The sequence below is a fragment of the Salvia splendens genome, chromosome 10 (genome assembly GCF_004379255.2).
Source record: "Salvia splendens isolate huo1 chromosome 10, SspV2, whole genome shotgun sequence".
NCBI classification, from domain to species: domain Eukaryota; kingdom Viridiplantae; phylum Streptophyta; class Magnoliopsida; order Lamiales; family Lamiaceae; genus Salvia; species Salvia splendens.
This window is the reverse complement of record NC_056041.1, coordinates 17,776-41,921: the sequence shown is the minus strand read 5'-3', so window position 1 is coordinate 41,921 and position 24,146 is coordinate 17,776. Positions and strand designations below refer to the sequence as shown.

Here is a 24,146-nt window from a genome sequence, read left to right as displayed (position 1 = left end):
AGGCCTACTCTATACTTCTTATTTACCATTTTATAGCATTTTATTTGGGTGAAATAATTTAAATTAAATTATACAAATATCGATGAAAATGAAAGAAAAGTGGGATAGGCATCCCATTATATGAAGGAGTGAGATAAAATGCTAACTTAAAAATAATTAAGGGGGGAGGGCATTGGGCGGGCCATTCAATAGTGAATGCTCTTAAACATAAAAAGTTTGACATGTAGTCCAAACTTTTTAATGGAAGTAGTAGTAATATTTTAAGCATTTGAGATATAAAGGCGATGAATTTACTCTAGGATTTAAGAAGTCAAAATTATTTCTGTTTTTAATCTAATCCTAGATTTAATTCACCATAAATTAGTCAAAACGAGTTGACTCAAATATAATTTTCGCACGAAAAAACACTACTTGTTATACTCCCTAACTTAGTACTCCCTTATTCAAACAATAAGCAATTCGTATTTTTATCCCAATATGAGTATCACAATTATTTTTTTTTGGCAAAATTAACCGTTTTAATCTCATTTATTTATTTTATTTTATCCTTAGTTAATTCATTTTATACTTATCTATTTTATTATATCTCATGTAACTACTTAATTCAATACTAACTTAATGAACTAAATATCAATTTATAAAATTTTCATGTTCAAGTAAACTACTCCTATCTCATAGAACATATACTCCCCAGTCTGCGAATAGGAGTTTCATTTCTTATCACCACAAGTTTTAAGAAATGTTAAGAAAAGTGGGTGGAAAAAAGTTAATGGTATTTGGGCCTCACTTATATTTATTAGTTTTAAATGAAATGTGTAGTGAAATGTGAGACCTATTACCATTTATAGTACTATAAACGAACTGTGACTCCTATTTGCGGACGGAGTTAATAAATAGTACTCACTCCATCCCAAGATATTAGATTCGTATACCACTTTGGGGTGTCCCAACATACTTGAGTCATTTCTATTTATAGTAAAAATTTACTTTATTACCAAACTCACTTACACCACTAAACAACACCTTTTAAATTCTTGTGTCAAAAGAAATGAGTTTAATATCGGAGGGAAGGGAGCAGTAATAAAAGTAAAATTGTTGATGTATTTAAAAAGGATAATGCTATGCGGCCATAATATGGCTGGCCACACAGGGGCATTTTTGTAAATAGTTGTACACAATAATATAATAAAATGTTAGTTTTAGATAGTGCTCAAATACTTTTACTTAATTGCCCTTTTCCTATCAATTTTGGAGAAAACTAATTATTATCGGATACTTAACTTAAAGCCATGATAACAATTTCTCTCTATAATAATTACAACTCTATTTCCCAGAACTAATTATTATCGGATCCTTAACTTAAAGCCATGATAACAACTTATTATCGAATATTACTAATTATTAGTGTAGTACGAGAACTTGCTAGATTAGGCCATTCTTGTTTTGTTTTTTTGGGAGGGGGATGTAAAGATATATTGACAAAATATCCTTAAATTTTAAATTAATTTTTAATATAAAATTGGTGAAGTAAGTGAGATGTAGACAGAAAAATGAATTAAAATATTGTTAGTGGAAAATGAGTCTTACCTCATTAGAGAGAAAAGACTTATCAAAATTAAAAAGTAGTTATATATATAATAAATAATTAAATAACAAAATATAAAACAATAAATTAAAGTTTAAAAAAACGAAAAGAAATCTGACATAAGGAAACAAGAATAAGCTACATTTTCAAAATTGAATGTTACCAAGATGATTTGGTGATATTTTATAGGTGAACAAAGGGTAAATTAGTCTTAGAAAATTGTTACTTTTAACATGAACTAAATCCAAGTAAATTGGCACTAAGAGCATCCGCAATGGGCGGACGATGGCACGCCCGATGGCGCGCATCGTCCGCACCCATTGCGGGTGCGTGCCATAGGGCGCGGACGATAGCCGCGCCCTATACTTCGGTCGCGGAGGATAGCGCGGACGACATCGTCCGCGCTATAGTCCGCCCCATTGCGCCTGTCGCGGACGATGGTCGCGGATGATGGTCATCGTCCGCCCCATTGTAGAGGTCGCGGACGATCGATGCGGACGATGGCACGCGGTTTTGATTTTCTATTTAAATCTCTTTTCTCATTCAGTTGTGCATACGAACATATCGACTATCTCTTTACATATTCTCTCTCTACATCCAACCAAAATGAATCTCGGCGACACCAATAGTTCTAGTTCGTCTGAATCCGGTGGTTCGCTTGACGAAGCATTAGACGCAGCCGTTGAAGAGGCCATGGCGGCATGTTATGCGCAAATGCAGCGCGAGAAGGAGGCGGCGGCCGCGGCGGCTGAGCAAGTCCATTGGCCTATTCGACATAGGTCGTATGTCCGACGCGACCACCAGGAAGCTCACAGACGTTTGGTTGAAGACTATTTTGCCGATCAACCGCGATGGGGCCCGACTGTTTTCCGCCGCCGGTTTAGAATGTCGAGGTACCTTTTTCTCAGCATTGTTCGTACATTGTCTTCACGTGATGAATACTTCACGTTTCGGGAGGACGGCATCGGGAAACCCGGCCTTACACCATTGCAAAAGTGCATGACTGCTATTCGTCAGTTGGCATACGGTACCACGGCGGACCTTTTTGACGAGTACCTCCACTGTGGGGAGACTACAGGCCGCGAGTGTATGAAGAGCTTTTGTCGGGGGATAGTAGAGCCCTATGGCGACACATATTTGCCCAAGCCGACAGCCACTGATTGCCAGGGTCTGATGCAGATGCACGAGAGGGCGCACGGGTTTCTCGGGATGCTCGGGAGCATCGACTGTATGCACTGGGAGTGGAAGAATTGTCCGACGGCGTGGAGAGGCCAATTCACAAGTGGATACAAGGGCAGCCACCCGACGATGATCCTCGAAGCCGTCGCTGACCATCGGCTCTGGATCTGGCATGCTTACTTCGGCGCAGCCGGGTCGAACAACGACATCAACGTCCTCAACTCGTCCACCCTCTTCACCGACCAATGTAACGGCAACGGCCCGGCCATCGAGTTCACTGCCAACAGACGCCAATACCATATGTGGTACTACTTGGCCGATGACATCTACCCACGGTGGCCAGTTTTCCTAAAGACGGTCAGCTGCCCAATTGGTGAGAAGAGGGTTTTATTTGCGCAAAAGCAGGAGGCGGCGCGGAAGGATGTCGAGCGGGCATTTGGGGTGCTCCAATCACGGTGGGCAATTGTGAAAGGGCTAGCTCGTTTCTGGTACAAGGAAGTCATCGCCGAAGTCATATATGCGTGCATAATCATGCACAACATGATAGTCGAGAGTGAAGGCGGAAGCATCACCGACTGGAGTGAAGACGACCGTGCATCTAGCTCTTCCGGCACATCGACCGACACACCCGATAGAGGGTTACCGTTAGGCTTCGAAGAGGTTCTATCTAGACAGGCCTCAATGCGCAACCAACAGGAGCATGCGCAGCTCATGAGCGACATGATTGAAGAAGTGTGGGCTCGTAACCGCCGTCGCTGAGTTTGCGTTTTTTTTAATTCGCATTGTAATGTATTAATTTTTATTAAATGAAATGAAGTTTTTGAAATTCGTATTTTAATATATTATTTTTTTTAAAAATTCGTATGGATTTTGTAAATATTAAAAAAATGATGACGTGGCGCGCCTTAGGGCGCCCCACTGCAGATGGGGAAGTAGGAGGATAAAACTGCTGACGTGTCACGCCTTAGGGCGCCCCATTACTAATGCCCTAAATGTGAGAGTTTTTTATTAATATTTTATTTTTATGGCCGACCATATTTAATATACACTTGAGAGAACAGTTGCAACTTGTGTTTCATCTGATTAGGACATCTAGGTATGTAGGTGCACCTAACTGTACTCCAATGGAGTGTGAAGACACCTTCAATCCCTTTGAATTTCATTTCTTTTTTATTCAATTCTACACAACAAAAAAGGGTGAGAGTCATAGTCTCCTTTAATTCAAAAGCTCAAAATTTTCTATTCATGTTCACTTTTGTCTTTACCCTCCCTCCTCTTTCCCAAAACTTCTCTGCCCCTCTATCTTCTTCTCTTTCTCTTTCCCTTTCCCTTTCCCTTTCTTGCACATTCTAAATCTAGGGTTTCATTCATTGTTGTCTCCTCTTGTTTTATCAGTGGGGAATTCTGAGCTTAGTCATTGGAGTAGCTGGTGGACAGGGGATCTTCTCCACATTTTTCAGAATGAGCTTATATGTGTGTTCTTGGCAGTCCATTTGTGTCAAATTTCAGTCTTTTGAGTTCCCTTTTCTTTCCATTACTGCAATTTTGTAGGTTGAGCCTAGTGTAATTTCTGTTGGTTAGGTCCGTGATTCATGGAAAGACCCGACATTTTTTAGGTTTTATGTTACAATTATGTGTTTTAGTGCATGTTCCTCATTTGCAGTTAGGGTTCGTCGGTTTCAGATTTGTGGAGTTAGTATATTAGGAGTGGTAGTTCTTTGACTGCGGATTTCTTAAAATTTTGAATAATTTAGTTTGAATTTTGCTCATGGATGGGAGAGAAGGGATGGCATTACAAGGGTCTGCACCATACTACCTTCATAGAGGGGGAATCGGTGGATCTGGTGGTTCAGGGCCTGGCCATACTGTTCATGGCGGTGGCGCCTCCCCTGCCCCGCAGCCTGGTGTAATGCACTCCTCCCCTGCTTTCAAGAATCTTGCAAACTCAAGCATTCAGATGCAGCCCAATGCAGGGAGTGCTGGTGCTTCTGCGAGCAGTTCATCATTCCATGTTGAGAACCCATCACAGAATATCCCTCGCGGCAGAAGCATCATGGTTGCTTTTCCAGGTGGCGAGCCCGTGCAGAAGAAGAAGAGGGGTAGGCCGAGGAAGTATGCCCCGGATGGAGCTAACACGGGCTTAGGATTATCCCCTGTGTCTGCACCTAAGCCTTCTTCCTCTTTGGTGGTCAGCCCTGCGGAAAAGGTGAGACGAGGCCGGCCTCCTGGCAGTGGATGGAAGCAGAAGCTTGCTCCCCTTGGTAATTTCTTGTTCTAGTTGATTATTTGTTCTAAGGGCTGTAGTTCTTTTCACATTACCTTTTTTTATTGCAATCTATACAGAGATTTATGGCGTCATGTGATTAGAAAGAGATGAAAAAACAGATACTGTAGATTCTAGATTTAGGTTGTATTCCATGATTTTTGTGCAGTGTTACTTTCGCTACCCCATTTAGATTCTTTTTTGTGATCTACTAAAAGTGGCCTTAATAGGTGTACTGATCTCATGATCATGGTTCCTCACTCTTCACTATTTTTGCATTTCCAAAAATGCTATATATTGTTGATGATGCATTGATTACTACCCCGACTCCACGAGAAAATGTTGCTCCACTTTTGCCTGGATATCAATGTGAATTGTCGGTTGTACCTGGTAGTATAAATTGTTCTTATACTCCCAGTCATCTAGATGGTATCTTGTTGAGCTTAAGGTTTTTCTTTGATTAGGTGAATGGATGAACAACTCAGCTGGATTAGCCTTTACACCTCATGTCTTGCATGTCGGCGTCGGTGAGGTATATTTCATCTCGAGTTACTGTAATCATTTCTGTTCTGGCCGTTAATGAACTACACTTTCGATTTTCTGTACATCTTATGTTGTTTACCATATTAAGTAAGTATGTTGCAAGAGAAGTACTATTGATTGCTCTTCCTAGCAGGATGTTGCAGAGAAGATTCTGGCATTTGCACAACAGAGGCCAAGAGCTCTATGCATCATTTCTGCAAACGGATCAGTTTCTGTAGTTACACTCTGCCAACCTACAACTTCTAATAGCACTGTTACTTATGAGGTTTTGAAGCACCTGCGATCTCTTCATTATTTACATTGAGTAATCTTGGCTAAAGAGATATCCACATCTAATTTGCTTACCTTATGGTGTTATTGTTGTAGACGATGAATGACAGTTATCACTCTAAATTCTTTTACCTACTAATGCTCTTAAAGTATCATATTTGATGGTTAGCAGTTCAAAATTTACTACATCAGCGATTCTTTAATAGCTGAATGATGTTACACCAAACTGTGTCCAATGGGAACTGATAGTTTTTCCTTCTGGTCAAACTTCAGCCTATGAAAGATATCATTGTTTTGGATGATTTATTTTTTTGCTGATTAACCATACATGTTTTGTTAAATGTTGTATACGATTCACAAGAGCCAATTGTATAAGCAACTGATTCAATAAACGTGCTCTGAGGATCACACACTTAAAAAAGTTAGCTTTTGAACTCTAAACATTACCCATCTATTGTTTCTTCTTGCAGAAAATTGTGATAATATAAGCTATTATGATAATTGACTCACTCTGTCTGGACTGATAGATATTTTTCATTCCCTGATCATCTTCATGATCTTTTCTCAAAATTACTGTTTTTCCAGCTCACACAAGATCTTTGCTCTAGGCAGCTTTGTCTGCAAGAAGCTAATTTGGCTTGTCATTTATGTCAGGGCCGTTTTGAGATACTTTGCTTATCAGGGTCCTACTTGGTTGCTGAAAACGGAGGTCCTCGCAATCGTACTGGTGGAATAAGCATATCTGTCTGCAGTCCCGACGGGCACATCATTGGGGGTGCGATAGGTGGTAGACTCGTGGCAGCAAACCCAGTACAGGTATAGTTTATGCAGTTCTTCCACTAGAAAATTCACAACTCCTTTCTGCAATAAGCCCTAAGTTAACTTGTCGGGAGTCGTCTGTGCAGGTTGTTGCATGCAGTTTTGTTTATGGTGGTACTAAGCTAAAGGGAAAGGTTGAGCCAGCTGCTGAAGATGAAAAACATCTGCCTGAGAAATCTCCAGAAAAGTCGTTGACCCCAATAACTGCAGCTGCTACTCAAAGCTATACACCTAACACTGGAACAAGTATTTGGCCGCCAGTTGCTCGGGCGGAAGTAAAAAATCCCCAGACGGATATTGACCTGATGCGCGGATGAGAGGGACAGCAATAAGCACATGTAAGTTTTTTTTGTATATATGTGTTGTAAATGAAGCACGCCAGGCAGCTAGTTTCATGCTAACAAGTTCATCCTTGTAGTGTTATCTTTAGGATTTAGTAGAATTATGGATGGAGAATTTGGAAGTGAGAAAAAGAGAAAGGGTGGATTGACATATTTATAGGTTGTGTTGTTTTTCCTAGTAAAATTGGTGGTAGGTTTGTTTCTTGTTGTGGTCATTGTTGTAGCTATAAACCTAACTTGAATTGTAGAACCTTTTGACAGCCTTGGAATTCCAGCTTGGCATTGCATCTCTAACACTGTGTGTTTTGTTGAGTTTGCGTTTATTTGCTGTAAATAATGCGCCTTTGGATTAAATTTTGTGGTTTAGAAGAAAATCCAATATATTGGAATGATAAGTACTCACTTGGAGTTTCTTTTTTTAGATAATCTGAGGGCAAAACCTCAAATTTATTTTATACAGTAGTGTACTACTATTCCTGAAAGAACCTCAAATTCGTGTTATGCTTGATACAAGTCCAACCTTGACATTTTCAGTTAAAAATATCTAATTATGGTAAAAGTCCTATTTAAGAATTCAACAAGTTAAACTTATTATTCTGTCTTCAAATTATGTTAAGCACGAGCACGACATAAATTTTTTTGCAAAATTGCGATTTTTGTTATTTTCTTTTTCAAATGGAGTATATGAATTATCCTATTCGAAATGATCAATTTTCTTAAGATCTACTCGACACTTATTCATGCAGTCCAAGAAATCCTTCTTTGATAAAAGTAGAGCATGTTAAACATCTTACAATTCTAACCTTATTCGTATACATAATATAGCAAGTTGAACATCTTACAAACTTATTCATACAACATAATATACATATTGAAAATGTTGAAGCTTTTTCCAGACAACATCACAGACGAAAACTCAAAGGATACTAGTAGTGTTCTTAGTCGCTCCATTTATTCTAGCTCGTCGACAATCAAATCCGCAGCAACACTACGCTTTCTCCAGGAGCTTCTTGATATCCTCTGCAAGAACAACAGACTCTTATGTATCTATTGTCATAGCAGAATAGGTTCAACTCATTGTACATTTACCTCTATGCTTAGGGGAGATGTGGTGGAAGCATAGCGATCAACGATATGGCCATCTTTGTCCACGAGAAATTTGGAGAAGTTCCACTTGATCCCATCCCCAAACAAGCCGCCTTTGGCCGACTTCAAGTACTTTTATATCGAGGCAGCATTGGAACCGTTCACTTCCACCTTCATCGATACAAAAGAATGATTTCAGTCCACTGAAAGAACTAGTTGAGTGGTACAAACGAATATCATGTGATCAATAGTCTCCGAGCAGGGATGCATATAATCTGCACAGTCCTTGCAAATGGCACTCTTGAACATGTATGGATGCGTTCATTGATGAACTTTACCTTGTCGAACACGGGATACTCAGCCTTGAAACGAGGGTCTTGTGAGCCAAACTGATTGCATGGAAATGCCAGTATCTCCAATCCTGAGCATCAAGCAGATAGCACGTAATCATACCAGAGATCCTATTACTCGGATTTGGAGCTCATAAATTTCCTAATCTGGCTTCAAGAAGAGGAAACAGAAACACACTTGTGCAGTTGCCTTGTAATGAGCTAATGATGTGCCTCATAAAAACAAGAAACAAGCATACTAACTAAACAGATATGTAAACCTAATCACACCTTGATCGTTGTGTTTCTGATATAACTGTGTCAGCTCAGTGTAATTAGAATTGGCAAGTCCATTGTGTTTCTGATATAACTGTGTCAGCTCAGTGTGATTAGAATTGGCAAGTCCACTGCAGCAAGCAATGACATAAAATTATACTTGCGAGAAGAAGCTCAAACGTATGACCTTTTTGCCATATCCCAGAATACAGAAAATTTCAGAATGAAGCCACCGTATTCAGTGTTCTTTATCACCTCAGCAAGATCATCTAAGAAAATTCAACAAAAACCATTTCTCACTTCATAACCAGACATGAATCTTAGAACACTAAGCAATGCATACCATTGTGATGCACCTTGCCCTTGTATGTATATAGATTGATATCATCGCCTTTAACTTTATACAATAATAATACATCAACAAAAAATCTTTTTCCCCAAAATAAAATTTGAAAAAGTCACACTTGAATGTTATGAATCACATAAATGAAAAAGTGACCTAAAGAATTCCACCTATTCCCCAAACCAATCTACTATAAACAAAACAGTTAATCAACTTAAACTAAGCAATTAAAGAAGCAACTGCAACAACAACAAAAACAAAAAATCCAGAACAATTATAAATCGCGTAGAGGAGCAACACCAATAAAATATGAGAAGAAGTGAAAAAGAATCCGATTAAAACTAAAATTTACAGTTTCGTAAACGAAGATTGAAGATAATTACAATGGTGAAGTGAACCAAGGATTTGGAATACGGGTAAATATATATAGAAAAAAATAGACAAAAATGATTTATGTAAACAGAATTTTCACAAATCATTCAATCTGGTAGCTCTTTCGAGAAGACTATTTACGGATATCGAAAAAGCATCTTGAAATTTGACAAATTTGGAATGGAGATCGCCATAAACCAATCCAGGCAAGAGCTCAAACACGATATATCTCCTAATATTCTCTCTCTCCTTGGCCGGAATCTTCATCAGCCTCTCCACCACATTCACACTCTTATTCCTGACCTCTTCCTTGTCGATGAACACCGAATACTTCCCCCAATCTTCCGGCAGATGCCACGGATACTGATAGTATGCCGTCATCGGATCAAACAGAACAGGAATGCAACCGGAGATGAGCGAATCAAACACCGATTTCCTCGTGGGGCTGTCTCCTGTGGGCTGCAAGCAGAACTCAGCCGCCGTGAATAGCCCGATGACCGCGTTAGGGCGGTCGCAACGCCCCGGCGTACAGTTCAGGAACCTGCATTGTGCTTCTCCAGCGGACACGCACTGCTCGATCAGTATCGAGCGGATACTCTCTGCGGCGGCCGGCCGCGCCGCGGGGGCGAATCCGACGACTGCATCTCTCGTAGATCTGATCACCTTGAGCTGCCACGAGACGATGTTGTCGTCGGTGCGGGGGTGGAAGTATGTCGGGTGGGGGATTCCGACGTCGTTAGCGAGCCACGGATGGCGCTCGATCAGGAGCTTCATCGGATTCTGCATCTCGTTCAATTCGAGCAGCTTCGTCCCCCACGGATATCTCTCTTGTCTTCGGAAATCCCACGTGATTTTCCCCAGCACGAACACATGATCCTTCCCCATGTTCCTGTACCACGACGGCTGCGATTCCAGCCACCGGACTAAATCCAGCGCCAGCGAGTCCTTAGAGTATCCACTATAAGCCGGACACGCCCAATAGCCCCGCCCCAGTTTTTGTCCATAGCCCCAATTTTGTTGTCCATAGCTCCAAAATTCTATTTCCGCCACTATAGTGGACACCTCCAATAGCCCAAAATTCCAAATACAAAATTCTACATTTTCACATCCTCCAATAGCCGCGTCCTCGCCGCGAACGCGGCTATCCCGCGTCCGCCCCCCCCCCCCCCCCCCCAATAGCCCCAAAAGTTGTCCGCCCACCTTCCCCACTATAGCCGCCCGCCCACCGCCGCCCACCGCCCCCAAGACGCGGCTATAGCCGCGTCCTACTATAGTGGACGCTCTTAACGACGTTGGTAACATTCTTAAAATGCCATCTCAAAACGTCGAGGCCGCCGTAGTAGGGCACATAGAAGAGCTTTGCGTTGGTCGGATCATACACTCTGCAGGGATGGTTAAGCACACGCGCGTGGAAGATGAGCTCCAGCGCATACTGGTGCGTGTTGTACCACGCGCTGCCGAGGCTCTCAACCGCCTCTCCTATCCCACCGTTGCTCAGGTAGCCGCAGAAGTCGACCCACGGCGGGAGCATGTCGTTGCACTGAGCTATCAAGTCCTTGTTGAACTTGGATGGAAGGTCGTACACGTAAATCCCTCTTCCTTCTCATGTTGTCGGATTTGAACTCCAACTCCATGACCGGTGCAGCTTCAGCTGCTCCTCGACCTCTGTGTAGGCGTTTCCGCCATTGACAACAAGAATCTTATTCGTAATATTCTCTCCCACACTGTCATCAACCGGAATGTTGATATTACCCGGTCTGGCACTGTTATCAGTACGGACTGTACTGTTGGTATCAGTAGGGACTGGAATGTTGATATCCGGCGAGGAGATGAGTCGTTTTTTAGGAGAGAAAAGTTGGGCTGAGCGCCGGCGGAGAGGCAATAGAGATTATTGAGCTTCCGAGATGATACGCAGAGGTGGACAATGTCGCCGGCGAGAATGGTGGTGGCAGAAGACCAAATGTAGATGAAAGCTAGCATGCAAATGGCTGGTGGCACCTTCACCATAATCTTTTCAATTAAACCTAGCTCATTAGCCTCTGATTTTCTCTGCTTCTTCTTCGGCAAAATTCCAAGAAGAGACGATAAGGCAAAATGTATCCGCCATTTGGACCCTGAAAACACAAGATTCCAGCCATGGTATAGACGCGAGAGGCTCTCGCGTGTTTTAATTAAACACGCTTGAAGCTCTCGCGTGGTTTAAAAGTATAGACGCATCACCTTAATGCGTGTTTAAAGTAAAACACGCGACACGCTCTCGCGTGTATTAAAAGAGAGACGCGTCTTCCTCTCGCGTGTTTAAAGTAAACACGCGACACGCTCTCGCGTGTCTCCCTTGCTTCACATATTCACTCCAGACGGCAGAACATACGGATTACGCGAAGAGGAGACGAAGAGGAGACGAAAACCGGCGAAAATTCTGCCCAACCAGCGAAATTCGAAGCCTAATCTTGAATTTGAAGTGTTGTTAGGTAACTTTCAACCCTTATTTGCGTTTTTATTGGTATAATTTAGGTGGGTATAATAGTTAGGGTTCATGTGGTAGAAAGTATTTGGTTGAATTTGGTGTTGAATTATTCAATTTGGTTGATTTTATCTTGAATTTGGTTGTATTTGATGTTGAATTATTCAATTTGGTTGATGTTTTGTTGAATTTGGTGGTATTTTGGTGAATGTGATTGATATTTTGTTGAATTATTGAATATGGTTGAATTTGATGTTGAATTATTGAATATGGTGTTAATTAGTTGAATTTGATGTTAATTTGTTGAATTTAGTTGAATTTGGTGTTGAATTATTCAATTTGGTTGATTTTATCTTGAATTTGGTTGTATTTGATGTTGAATTATTCAATTTGGTTGATGTTTTGTTGAATTTGGTGGTATTTTGTTGCATTTGGTGTTAATTTGGTTGAATTTATTAAGTGATTTTTTTTTAATAAAATTTGGTTTATAATTAAACATGTTAAATTTTGATTATATTAGGATGTCGCGATATGGACCAGAAGATCCTTCTGTTTTGCATTATCAGCACAGTCATATATCACGCAAGGCGTGGGCAGGCCAGGAAACAACCCCGTTCAATATTTGGGCTTTGAGGGAAATTTCTGGGAAATCGATAATCATCACAGACGCGTGATTGATTATGTTTGTAGATTTGGTTTAGGTGGAGTTCTTTTCTGTGGTAAGGCTCTGGATGTAGATCATGCGTTGATCACAGCTTTGGTTGAGCGTTGGAGGCCAGAGACACATACATTCCATCTTCCCGTAGGGGAAACTACCATTACATTACAAGACGTTCAAGTATTATGGGCTTTACGTGTAGATGGAGTACCCTTCACAGGAAATGGGTTTTGTGAAACTGGGTGGAGGGGTTTATGTGAAGAGCTCTTGGGCTTCTATCCCCTTCAAAGCGAGATGAAGGAAAACGGTATCTTGGCATCCGCGCTAATACATAGGATGACGATTGAACCGTTAGGAGATGGTCTCGAAGACGAAGCCTACATTCAACGGGCACGTATGATTGTGCTTGTGCTATTAGGAGGGCTGATCTTACCCGACGGCTCAGGGTGTAAGATACCTCTCATGTGGTTGACCCAACTTCGAGACGTAGAGGCTGCCTCTATGATTAGTTGGGCGAGTGCTGCGCTTGGTACATTATACCATAATCTCTGTGAGGCGTCTATAGGCAAACGGACAGACATTGGAGGTCCGACAGTGCTCCTACAGCTTTGGGCGTGGGAGAGAATGCCCACTTTGAGACCGGATTTTGTAGCGGCACGTATACATACAAACAACACTCCATGTGCATTAATGTAAGTTTGTTGTTTCGATTTTCGCCGGCTAGAGACGTTAGCCGTCGCTGAGTGCGAGAGAATGAGCGAGCCGGAAGTGAATTCGCGAGTGGAAAGTGAGGTCTCTGCCGTCTGGGCTCGAATTTGTGTCCAACGTAACACGCGAGAGCGTGTCGCGTGTTTAACGAAACACGCGTTTTCCTGATGCGTGTTATGTATACACGCGACAGCTTGATGCGTGTTCTAATTAAAACACGCGAGAGCTTCTCGCGTCTATACCATGGCTGGAAACTTGTTTTTTCAGGGTCCAAATGGCGGATACAATTTGCCATGACGTCCATTCATGGAATTTATCCCTTCTTCTTCCTAGACACAGAAACAGCCATTTTTTATAGTTGGTGGAATCACTCATACTTTTTTTTTTCTATGGTTTAATAGTGGGATTCACCAGAAATGTGGATGGATAGATGGAAGCACGTCGTAGACTATTATGAACACGAACAATTGACTAGATATTAATTATATTACAACAGATCGGAATTCAACTTATGCTTACATTGTATTTGTACTTTATTCGGGGAACTAAGTGTATCAATAACCCCGGCCCGGTTTCAGGCCTCAAGTCCCCTCCACGTCATCATTCCTCTACAGTTGCGGCCCAGGCCCCAACTGCTCTAACCCTGCAGGCCACAACCCGGGCCGCAACTAATAAATGACACTATTCACAACTTCAACATATTTAACTCGTAAATGCAATTCGTTGATCAATTGAAACCGGAAAAATGCATTGTTCATTAGAAATTAACATTACATTTCCTAGACGAAGTAAATTAAAAATACTAGAAACCCAGGCCACAACTACTATTTCTTCATTTGGGCGCGAAGGTAGGCGATCATCTCACGGTGCAACTCGAGATCAAACTCCGACATCGTCGAGGTATCCCTCGATGTCAACTCCGTCAGCTGGCTCATCCGCCATGTAATACTCATCTCCGACAAAGAGTCGGACATCTTATCTAGAGACGGATTGATCGGCGGTGGCACCATGGCAGAGTTGCTCGCAGTTGCCTTCCCCTTTGCTTTCCTCTTTGCCGCCTTTGTTCCCATCGGGCGGCTGAGAGGAGGCGAAGACGTCATCGTCCGTCACGTTGAGGTTGATCGCCGGACCTCCTTCACTCGAAGAGTAGTTTCCGGAGGCGGAAACTTTGGTTCTCTTCGCCGCCCCAGTTGCCGTCGGCTCGGCACCGCTGATGTACTTTGGGCTCTTCTCGACGAGCTTCCAAACGTCGAAGTACTTGAAGGCCTTCTTCCCGTCAGCGAAGAACGCCTCCTTCGCCTTCTCGACGAGGTCCGCCTTGCTGTGCCTGCTCGGCCACATCCGGACTACGTTGGCCACTTTCCATTCCACATGCTCATATCCGCCTGGACCCGACTTCAATGCTTGCGCAGCTTCACGTAGCTAAGCTTGATCGACCCTTTAGGACGTCCGGCGTTATACCTCTCAGCAATCCGCTCACAGAAAACCTTGTCTGATTGCTGGTTGCCGATGATAGGATCCTCGGCGACGTCGATGTAGTTCCTCGCAAGCCACATTGTCTCTTGCGGACTGTACTTCTTCGGCCCATCCTCCTCGTCGATCTTGCCCTTGCCCCGCCCTTGAGCGGGCTCCATCTCACTGATCTCGAACTCTTCAGTGTTGACCGGTGATGTTACGTCGACGTTGCTACCGACTCCCGGACTAGGCGTCGGTTGCGATGGTGGCGACGCCGGCATGTACCAATTGTTCAAGTTAACGAATTCGTCCATCTGACGTTCATTGCTGTTGAACCACTCCATTGACGCCGAAACAAAGGGTATAATAGAGGATTGAAATGGATAATGCACGTAAGAATGATGGACGATAGTCTCGTATTTATAGACACAAAATCGGAAAAAAAAAAGAAAATAATTTTTGGGGACTTGCGGCCCGGCCCGAAGATCATGCAACGCTGGGCCGGGACTCGCGGGATGTGGCCAGTGACGTGTTAACGCCGGCCAGGCCGGGCCGCGGGACCGTCACCGAGCCGCAAATGCGGCCCCGGGACCGGCCTGGGTTGTGACTCGCCTCCATCCAACGCTTGGGACGGGCCGAGACTCGCGATTTGCGTCCCGGCCCGACGCGTTATTGATGCTCTTCACCTAACCATTTAATTATAAAAATATGCTCTGCGTGGCACTTAATTACCTAATTGTGCACAAATAATCAATTTGCATGAGAATGTGGCTAAATACTATACTAATCCTAATACGTTATGTTGATCCATTTTAAGGTTTCATTATTAGCTTCAAGTAATTAAAAGATTAGGCACAATCTTGCATAAATATCGAAATTTGAACAATCAAAGCAACGGGGAAGTAGCTGAATAACAAAAGTAAATCCTATTCTGGCTGGCATAGTCATCTAACTACATTGTTTAGTGTATTGGTCGTTTGAGCCATGTTTAGACATTTTATGGTCGCCGGAAATTGACAATTATACGAGTGATTAATACAACTCGAATTTGGAAATAGAATTATAATTTAGCACGCGCATGAACAAATATTAGCAAATCCAACCAAACACAATTCACAATTCAAGGTGCAAACGTAATAACCTCGCACCACGAAAACTAGTTTTACAAATATAGTAGGAGTAGTAAATGGAGTAGACAACAACACAATTCATGATTATGCAAAAGGAACTACAACATGCTATCCGTCCTTGCCGGAAGACGCCGGAAGAAATTGACGGGCAGTGACGGGAGGCGGTACCGGAACCTCGGGTGCCTCATCATGTACATCCCCGCCAGAGCAGCGATAAGCTGGAACGGTGTGACATACAACACCACGGCTGAGACGAGGCAGAAGGTGACAAAGATGGCCGTGGCACGAGGGTCCCTCCAGCTCAACAACGAGTGGAGGCGTTCGCCCTGCGTTGCAATGTCCCCAACAACTGTCTGGATCCGTCCAGCCACGCTCCGCAGCCGGTCATACCTCATCCTCACCAAGTCCGGGTTGCGGCTCGTCGGGAACGTGTCAAACTCCTCATCAAGCTCATCTGGGTGCACTGCCTCTGCCTGCGAGAGCTTCGTGTTCATGTGGGGCGGATACCTCGGCCGGTATCTGAAGTTCCATATCCCTATCAGAAACATGTAGAGGAAAACAGTTGGTAGAATCAACTCAGGGAATGAAACAAGCATGAGATACAACACATGGACAAGCACTGTTGTCACAGGGTTCTTCCACATGCATATGTCTCCGGACCATCTCCCGACAGCAAATAGCCCGTTGAAGACGGACATCAGGCGGAAGAAGTTCGCCTTGCTCCTTCGCATGCTCCACAGGTGTGAGTCCACATCAGACATGTACTCCACTACCTCCCTTCTAAGGGGTGGCTCCGCCCGGCCTAGCCTCGTTGCCACTATGTTGACAGCCTGGTGTCTCAACATGTCCAGCTGGATCACGCTGAACGGCCGGATGTAGTGCATCTTCGGGAGGAGAGGCCTTGAGTAGATGTAGAGCATGTTAGCGAAAGACGTGGACGTGAAACGCAAGGCCAGATGCAGTTCCCCCATCTTTTTGACACCTGTAGGGTGTAGGACCAGCAGTGGATAAGAATGTGTGTAAACTCTTCCTGTTTCGAGGGTCGAGACTCGTATCCGAACCTTCCCGATCTTTAGGTCCTTGTGGCTGTTGGAGCCCTTTTCACCTAGCTGGCTGTTGTCAAGAACACCAACCGTTAGGACCGTGGCTGGATCGAAGACCTCCCAAGTGTATTGCTCGTTGTACTTGGGAAATAGGTTGTCCACAATGGTACGAGTCCGGACCCACTTATGGCCGTATTTGGCCACACAGTACGTGTCTGATGTGCCCTTCCCGTCCCTTGTTTTCATCGGATGAAGTCCAACAGCGTTCAAGATGCCAAGCTCTAGAACACCTATTGGTGGTTTCCAGAGCTGTTTCGCCGTGGGGCGGAGGTCGCTGCTATAATGAGTCGATTCATCTAGGACGTGGTAGCCTCCGTCTAAGCATACACGTAGGTGAAGCCTGCTCGAAAACTTGTCCTTCTTCAACTGATCAACATCTACAAGAACCGGCTTTTCTAAGTTGAACCAACGAGAGTGAATGATGCGATCATCAGCACGCTTCTCGACCATATTCAACGGGATGATAACCCTCCCGATGATCTCATCTTTTCCGGGAGACACCCTATCCTCGACCGTGAGAACTAGATGGTCTTCAAAAGGCTCAGCAGCTACAAAAAACAGATCTTCATTCCATACAGGGTTGAAATTCCGAGCCTGAGTTGGTTTCGTTCTCATGACCTGGCTTCCTATGTGTGCCTTTACATAGACATCAGGGAACCGATTCCTCTCTGTTGGCACTAAGTCCTGGGCTTCAACGACATTAACACGAACATACCACAAGCGTGGTGCGTGATAGACTTTGGAGCGTATAAGAGTTGATGCAGCAGCTGAGCTATCAATGGGTGTAGCTGCATCAGAGTGCCATGCATCTGGGAAGGCCTCATCCGCTTGAGTGCCGATCCAGACTGCAAGCATCAGCTCACTCTTTATCTTCTCACCTTTCTTATCTTCAAGACGGTACCACTCTGGAGCCAAAGGACTGTCGGGTGGAACGCGCAATGGGACTTCATTAAGGTCAAACCGGACCAAACCAACAAAATCATCTTTCAAGAGATCTTTATCCTTAACAACAACTTCTAGCACAGATGCTTGCATCCTTTCCCTTGAGAAAACAAAAACTACATTCCAAAGAGGGTGTTGTTGTTTCTCGATGTGCCTAGTGATTCCTTTATAGTTTCCGATCCTTACCTCCACGAAGGGATCTAGGCTTCCAGTGACGTCCATGGCAGGAAGCTCACGTGCCTTCACAACTCTAACAAACAGAAAATGCATTTTCTCAACAAGATCATAGGTGCCTACGGCCGCCCTATCAGTTCGGATAACCCTTCCCCCGACAACCCTTCCCCCACCAAGGAAAGGGCTCGTCTCCTTCAGAGCAAAATCAACAGGTTGTGCTAATGATACCGAGTGCATGTGCACAAGCTTCGGAAGCATTGGTTCAAGAGCCTTCATCTCATCACCCATGTACTTTGTAACGTGATGAGGCTCTTCGGTTAAAGAGGTTTGCTCTTCAGTGTCAACGTGTTTTGGGATACTGTGGAACGTATGCCTTGCTGCCTCATGCTTCGTGTGATGATGGCCAGAGCTTGATATCGGTCTGTGACCTGATTCTGACAGCAAATGGGATTCCTCAGCCATGGAAACAGGGGCGGATGACTTTATTGATGGATCGTCCGTGATGTAAACCTTGAGCCCGAGCTCTCCCCTAACACGTGAGAAAATACCACGCTTCTCCAGAGGGTAATGAAGGACAACTGAATCAGGGTAGGGCACAAAGGAAGTCCCATTGATGGTAACCTTTCCGAGAAAGGTTTTGGACTGGATGCCTCGGACATTGTTATAGACGTAAGCTTCAAGAATCAGAGAGTGGAGGATGGCAGGATCAGATATGTTGAAGTAGAAAGTCTCATTCCACACGGGACTAAGATCTTTCTCTTTGGTTGTGGACCGATATCTCTGGCCATCAAAGCAAAGTTCTACGAAAGCACTAGAAGAACCCTGTCCGTCTTTGGGCAAAAGGTTATGAGCACTCACAACATCTACCCCGAGCTTTAGGTTCCCAACAGTCATCGTGCTGCTTACCGAGCTATCAAGAAATGGTTTTCAGAAACCTGAGATAGAAATGAACTGATAAGTGAAATTGGATGCAGAACTGAACTTCAATAATGGAAATAACTACCTAAGCTAGTCAGAAACTTGAAGTAATTCACATCACTAATCAGCAGCTGAAACGGAAAGGATTAATTTAAAAAATTTATCTTTCTTTCCTTTTCTTGAGAGGAATAAGACTACTAATCTTAATCTAGAAGAAGTCATATATAAAAGTGAAGCATAAAGAACCTACACAGAATTCACTATGAATTTTATTGCAAATAACACAACTCATATCAAGTAACATAGTCCATTTTTATTTGATCACCATGTTATTGAAAAAAAAAGAACATCATTGTTAGATCAAACACTTGTATACGTTAACAATAAAATCCAATTTCTTGGGATTTACAGTCACACCCAAAGACTAAAAATAAAATAAAAAGAAAAAGCATCATAAGCAAGAACTATTGAAGAAACATCAAACACTTAGGTTTCCACTTTTCTAGCAGATCAAGCCAAGTAAAGTGTAATAAATAGGAGTAATAATCTAGACATAATAATGAATTGTCTAAGACGATTCCTACCTAAAGCGCAAAGTGATTAAAACGATTGTTTAGAACAAACATACAAACATATTTGCAAAAACAATCAACAGAAAGATCCCACCAGGCCCACAAGCATTAATATTAATAATCTTAACACATAAAAGAAGCCGACAAAAAATGAAATCACATTCAATTGAAATCCCACTTACCAGAAATCAATCCAGCGTTAATGCAAATATAAAATCAGATAATCTCTTTAACCGTCACCAAGAACCTTTCTTTGCTGCAGATAAGAATTAGTCAGCTCAAATTTTAACAAAATCTAATGAATCTTAGAATAAAGGGAAAAGTCACATCTTTAAAGTGAAGTATAAATGCAAGTAAAAGGGAAACACTGAGCAAAATTTGGGTCAATTGTTTAGCATAGGCATGTGATAATGCATGTGTTGCAGAGATCTATAACATAAAAAAGTATATTCTTGGAATTGAAAGAAATAAATAAATACAAGAGCTTGTGAACTGACGCTAAGATTTTCCTTAAAAAACGCTAAGACACATGCAAAGCATTAAAAGGGTGTTTTTTTTTTAAAAAAATATTTACAAAAAAGAAAGAATTAAATTGTAAAAGATTTAAAACAAGAAGCAAAAAAAATGAAGACGCAGCAAACAAGCTTGTGCTTTGTTCAGCTGAGAAAAACTGAATCTTTTCCTTTAATCTTAAAACAAATTACTGTTTTTATTTAGAACCTGGAAAATTGAGCGCCTAAACTTGAAGAAAGTGTTGCACTTGTTGACTAGTCTTGGAGCTAGCAGAATATGGAGGAATCTTAGCTCGCAATGAGTGTGGTTTTCTTCCAAAAATCTCCATCGCCATTACAGAGGAGAGGAAGACAAAAAACTAGATGAGGGAGGTGAAATGATTGGGGATGGGACGACATCACGCAACATTAAAGCTCTCTGAATTTTTGTTTGTGAACCTTAATTGTTATATTGTTAATTTGCATATAGACGTTCTTTGCACTCTTGTATTGTGTGTTTATGGTAGAGATAGTACTAAAGTTGGAGAAATAATAAAGAGTAAATGCCAAAATTGGTCATGAACATATAGCCATTTTACGATTTTGGTCCTAAACATTATCTTTTGGATTTTTTGGTCCTGCACATATGGACATTTGATCATTTTGGTCCTTCGTCAATATTTCCGTTAAAAACTAACGGTCAACATTATCTTTTGTATTTTTTGGTCCTGCACATATGGACATTTGATCATTTTGGTCCTGCACATATGGAATTTTGATCATTTTGGTCCTCCGTCAACATTTTCGTTAAAAACTAACGGTCAACGGCCGATTTTTGACTAAAACAATGGGTTGGGTCGGGTTTGGGTTACACGTTAAGAAAAAAATAATATTTTCTTAAAATCTAAGCATAATATTTTCGTTAAAATCTAAGCATAATATTCTTTAAAAATTAATTAATATTTTTTAATTAATAAAATTAAAGTATAGTATTTTTTAATTAATTTTTTCATGAATTTGAAGAAAATATTATGCTTAGATTTTATTAAAAATAAATTTTTTAATTATTTAATTTTATTATATAGATTTAATATTAGTATACTTTAATTTTATTATTTTGATTAAAAAATGATTATTTTAATTTGGTAATTTTTTATTTTATCGTGTAATATCATGTTTAAATCGTATAATAACATCATGTTTTAGTCGTTATAATATTTTTAATCAACAAAAATAACTAAAAATTAAAGTTTTATAATTTTTTAATTAATAAAAAATAATTATTTTTTTTCTTAAAGTGTAACCCAAACCCGACCCAAACACGACCCGACCCGACCCAACCCATTGTTTTAGTCAAAAATCGGCCGTTGACCTTTAGTTTTTAATGAAAACGTTGACGGAGGACCAAAATGATCAAAATTCCATATGTGCAGGACCAAAATGATCAAATATCCATATGTGCAGGACCAAAAAATCCAAAAGATAATGTTGACCGTTAGTTTTTAACGAAAATGTTGACGGAGGACCAAAATGATCAAATTTCCATATGTGCAGGACCAAAATGATCAAATGTCCATATGTGCAGGACCAAAAAATCCAAAAGATAATGTTTAGGACCAAAATCGTAAAATGGCTATATGTTCAGGACCAATTTTGGCCTTTACTCAATAATAAAATGAGAAATAGATGATACGTTAATTTTTGCTAAAAATAGAAATGATGAAACATTTCAAAATAGAAAACCAACTCTAGTAATGCCGAATTCTCACTTTTCTTTTTGCCATTATCTATTTCTTTGTTGGGTAACTTCTTTGATTTAATCTTTTTATTTGAATTACTATGGAAAAGAGTTCAAATGATATAAATACATTTAGGAAATTCTGTAATATATGCATAGACCATAGTAGAGCGGTGATAGATGGTGAAATGACTGAACCGTTTTTCCAAAGCTATTCATAAATTAAAATACATTCAACCACTTTTATAAAATTTGAAATTTCTATCGCATTTTTATAAAACTAGGATTTACAACACTTGCAGTGGCCATATAAATGTGTCGGACTTAGGCGAGGCACAAGAAGAATCGGGCTGCCGACTGAGCCACTGGCCACACATGTTCACATGTGGTTCGAACACATACTTGATCTCACGGCCTTTCACACCACGTGGTGCACAACACCTGCACACAATTTAATTTAATTTCGATTTTCTTTTTTTTTTAGAATTTTATGTTTCAAATTTCGATCTCTTTCTTCCTTTAATTTTTAGTTTCAAACCTTTTATAATAAATGAGGCTATAGAATGTAATCTCACATCTTAATCTTAAATAGATAGTCCACTAATAATTATTCATAATCACTTTCCTCTAACTAAAATAATCTCATAATTGAATTCTAGATGAATAATATTATAATAATTAATCATGTCAATTGAATAACATCTAAGTATATAAAGAATAAAAGGAGAATAATATATATATATATATATATATATATATATATATAGGGTCTTGTTAGGTTGAGATTTTTTAGCTTAATTGAGAATTGAGATGCATTTTCAGCCACTCATTTTGAAATGTCAACTACAAGTAGATTATATCAACTAAGGGTATTATCGTCATTTCATTTCAATAGCCAGAATATCAAATGTCAACAACTCGTATTAAAATGTCAACAACTAAAAAAAAAATTATTTTTTTATTTTTTTTAAAATTTTTTAAAAATATTTTTTAAAATTTTTTAAATTTTTTTAATTTTCACGCTATGTCAACTACGATGTGTAGCCTGCACATCAAATGTCAATAGCCCTGCACATCAAATGTCAATAGCCTGCACATCAAATGTCAACAGCTTATAGTTGACATTATATGTGTATAGGTGATATGAATCGTATATGTAGTTGACATTATATATGTGCAGTTGACATGAATTGTATATGTAGTTGACATTATATGTGTGTAGTTGACATGAATTGTATATGTAGTTGACAAAAAAAATAAAAATAATAAAAAAAATAAAAAATCGAAAAAATTTTTTAATTTTTTTTTAAAAATAAAAAATATTTATTAAATAAAATGTATGATGAAATTACCATTCTGCCCTTTCACAATTAATTAATGTAAAAATATTTTCCATGTGGTAAATTCTAGACCACTCATTTAATAAAAATGAGTGGCTAATAATGGATCTCAATTCTCAATTAGGCTAAAAATCTCAATTGATCACAACCCTATATATATATATATATATATATATATATATATATAGGGTAGTGTTAATCTCCTTTTCTCCCCTTAGATTTAAGTTCCTTCTCAATTTGGAGCGTTGGATCAGGCGGATGGACGATCCGGATGACAAGCATAGATTTTATCCCGTAGTTCATTATTTGGGGCATTTCGTGCATCATGGGGGTGAATTGGTAAATTTCTATACTAAAAAAACTCCAGAAACGGCATGTGCAAAATTTAAGGGGAGTATACCCACTACTTTATCTCTATTCTACACATCATTCATCTCCAAACGTATTAACTCAAAATCTCGCTACCTGCTTCGTCTCCCCAATTTTGAACCCCTTTCAAAACCCTAACCGCCCTCTATACCCGCTTCGTCTCCAACCCGATTTCTTAGAACTTCAATTGGTGTCTGCATTAGTGACCAACAACCCTTCCGGTTTTGTGCAAGATTCGTCTGCGGTCAAAGAGGAGTTATGGTTTGTCGAATGTTAATTTACTAGTTTACTTTCTGAGTTTCATCTAGCGTTTTCCCCGATTTTCGCACGTAACACACCACCCACACAACGATTCACCCGATTATCACCATAAAGTTGTAGTGCGTGAATTTGTTGATGAAATCGTATAGGGTTATGTTTGTTTGGTGTCTTGCGCAGATTTCAAAATGTCTAAAAGAGGACGTCCGTCAGTTTCACAACAATCGCAGAAAGAGGGTGAGGAATCAATTTCATTTGCATTTTGAATACCTGGACTGTTGGACTGATTCTGTGATTGATATATTTGGGTTTTATCAAATTTCATTCCCACATTGTTTAATCGCGTTTGTACATTATTTTCCAAAGTGTGTGCATTAATTAAACTTATGTAGCCATTATCTGTCTGCTGCTGGTCATTAT

The 24,146-nt window shown here is 40.8% G+C and overlaps 2 protein-coding genes and 2 pseudogenes across 3 annotated transcripts; 1 reads left to right on the top strand and 3 right to left on the bottom strand.

The window, feature by feature from the left end:
* Positions 1–3,941: 3,941 nt before the first annotated feature.
* On the top strand, positions 3,942–7,294 carry LOC121750394 (AT-hook motif nuclear-localized protein 5-like). Its single transcript, XM_042144923.1, has 5 exons — positions 3,942–5,025; positions 5,492–5,559; positions 5,704–5,835; positions 6,495–6,656; positions 6,746–7,294. Exons 1-5 carry the CDS (start codon positions 4,533–4,535, stop codon positions 6,974–6,976), a joined length of 1,086 nt encoding a protein of 361 aa, XP_042000857.1. The 5' UTR covers positions 3,942–4,532; the 3' UTR covers positions 6,977–7,294.
* A 592-nt stretch (positions 7,295–7,886) lies between these two features.
* LOC121751707 lies at positions 7,887–8,842 on the bottom strand (annotated as a pseudogene).
* Positions 8,843–9,342: 500 nt separating this feature from the next.
* Positions 9,343–14,336, bottom strand: LOC121751706 (annotated as a pseudogene).
* A 1,434-nt stretch (positions 14,337–15,770) lies between these two features.
* LOC121751579 (FT-interacting protein 3-like) lies at positions 15,771–20,479 on the bottom strand. Of its 2 annotated transcripts, XM_042146344.1 has the most exons (3): positions 20,251–20,479; positions 19,713–19,786; positions 15,771–18,975 (listed from the first exon to the last, which is right to left on the bottom strand). In XM_042146344.1, exon 3 carries the CDS (start codon positions 18,932–18,934, stop codon positions 15,920–15,922), a length of 3,015 nt encoding a protein of 1,004 aa, XP_042002278.1. In that variant the 5' UTR covers positions 18,935–18,975; positions 19,713–19,786; positions 20,251–20,479; the 3' UTR covers positions 15,771–15,919. The 2 variants fall into 2 exon arrangements, with proteins under 2 accessions (XP_042002278.1, XP_042002279.1); XM_042146345.1 differs by lacking the exons at positions 19,713–19,786; positions 20,251–20,479 and adding an exon at positions 19,044–19,436.
* Between the last annotated feature and the right edge of the window lie 3,667 nt (positions 20,480–24,146).

Bases quoted from the DNA above. Each gene is read 5' to 3' on its own strand.
- LOC121750394 (XM_042144923.1), top strand. From the start codon at position 4,533: ATGGATGGGAGAGAAGGGATGGCATTACAAGGGTCTGCACCATACTAC. The intron at 5,026-5,491 runs GTAATTTCTTGT...TTCTTTGATTAG, and splicing joins GCAGAAGCTTGCTCCCCTTG to GTGAATGGATGAACAACTCA. The intron at 5,560-5,703 runs GTATATTTCATC...TCTTCCTAGCAG, and splicing joins TGCATGTCGGCGTCGGTGAG to GATGTTGCAGAGAAGATTCT.
- LOC121751579 (XM_042146344.1), bottom strand. From the start codon at position 18,934: ATGACTGTTGGGAACCTAAAGCTCGGGGTAGATGTTGTGAGTGCTCAT.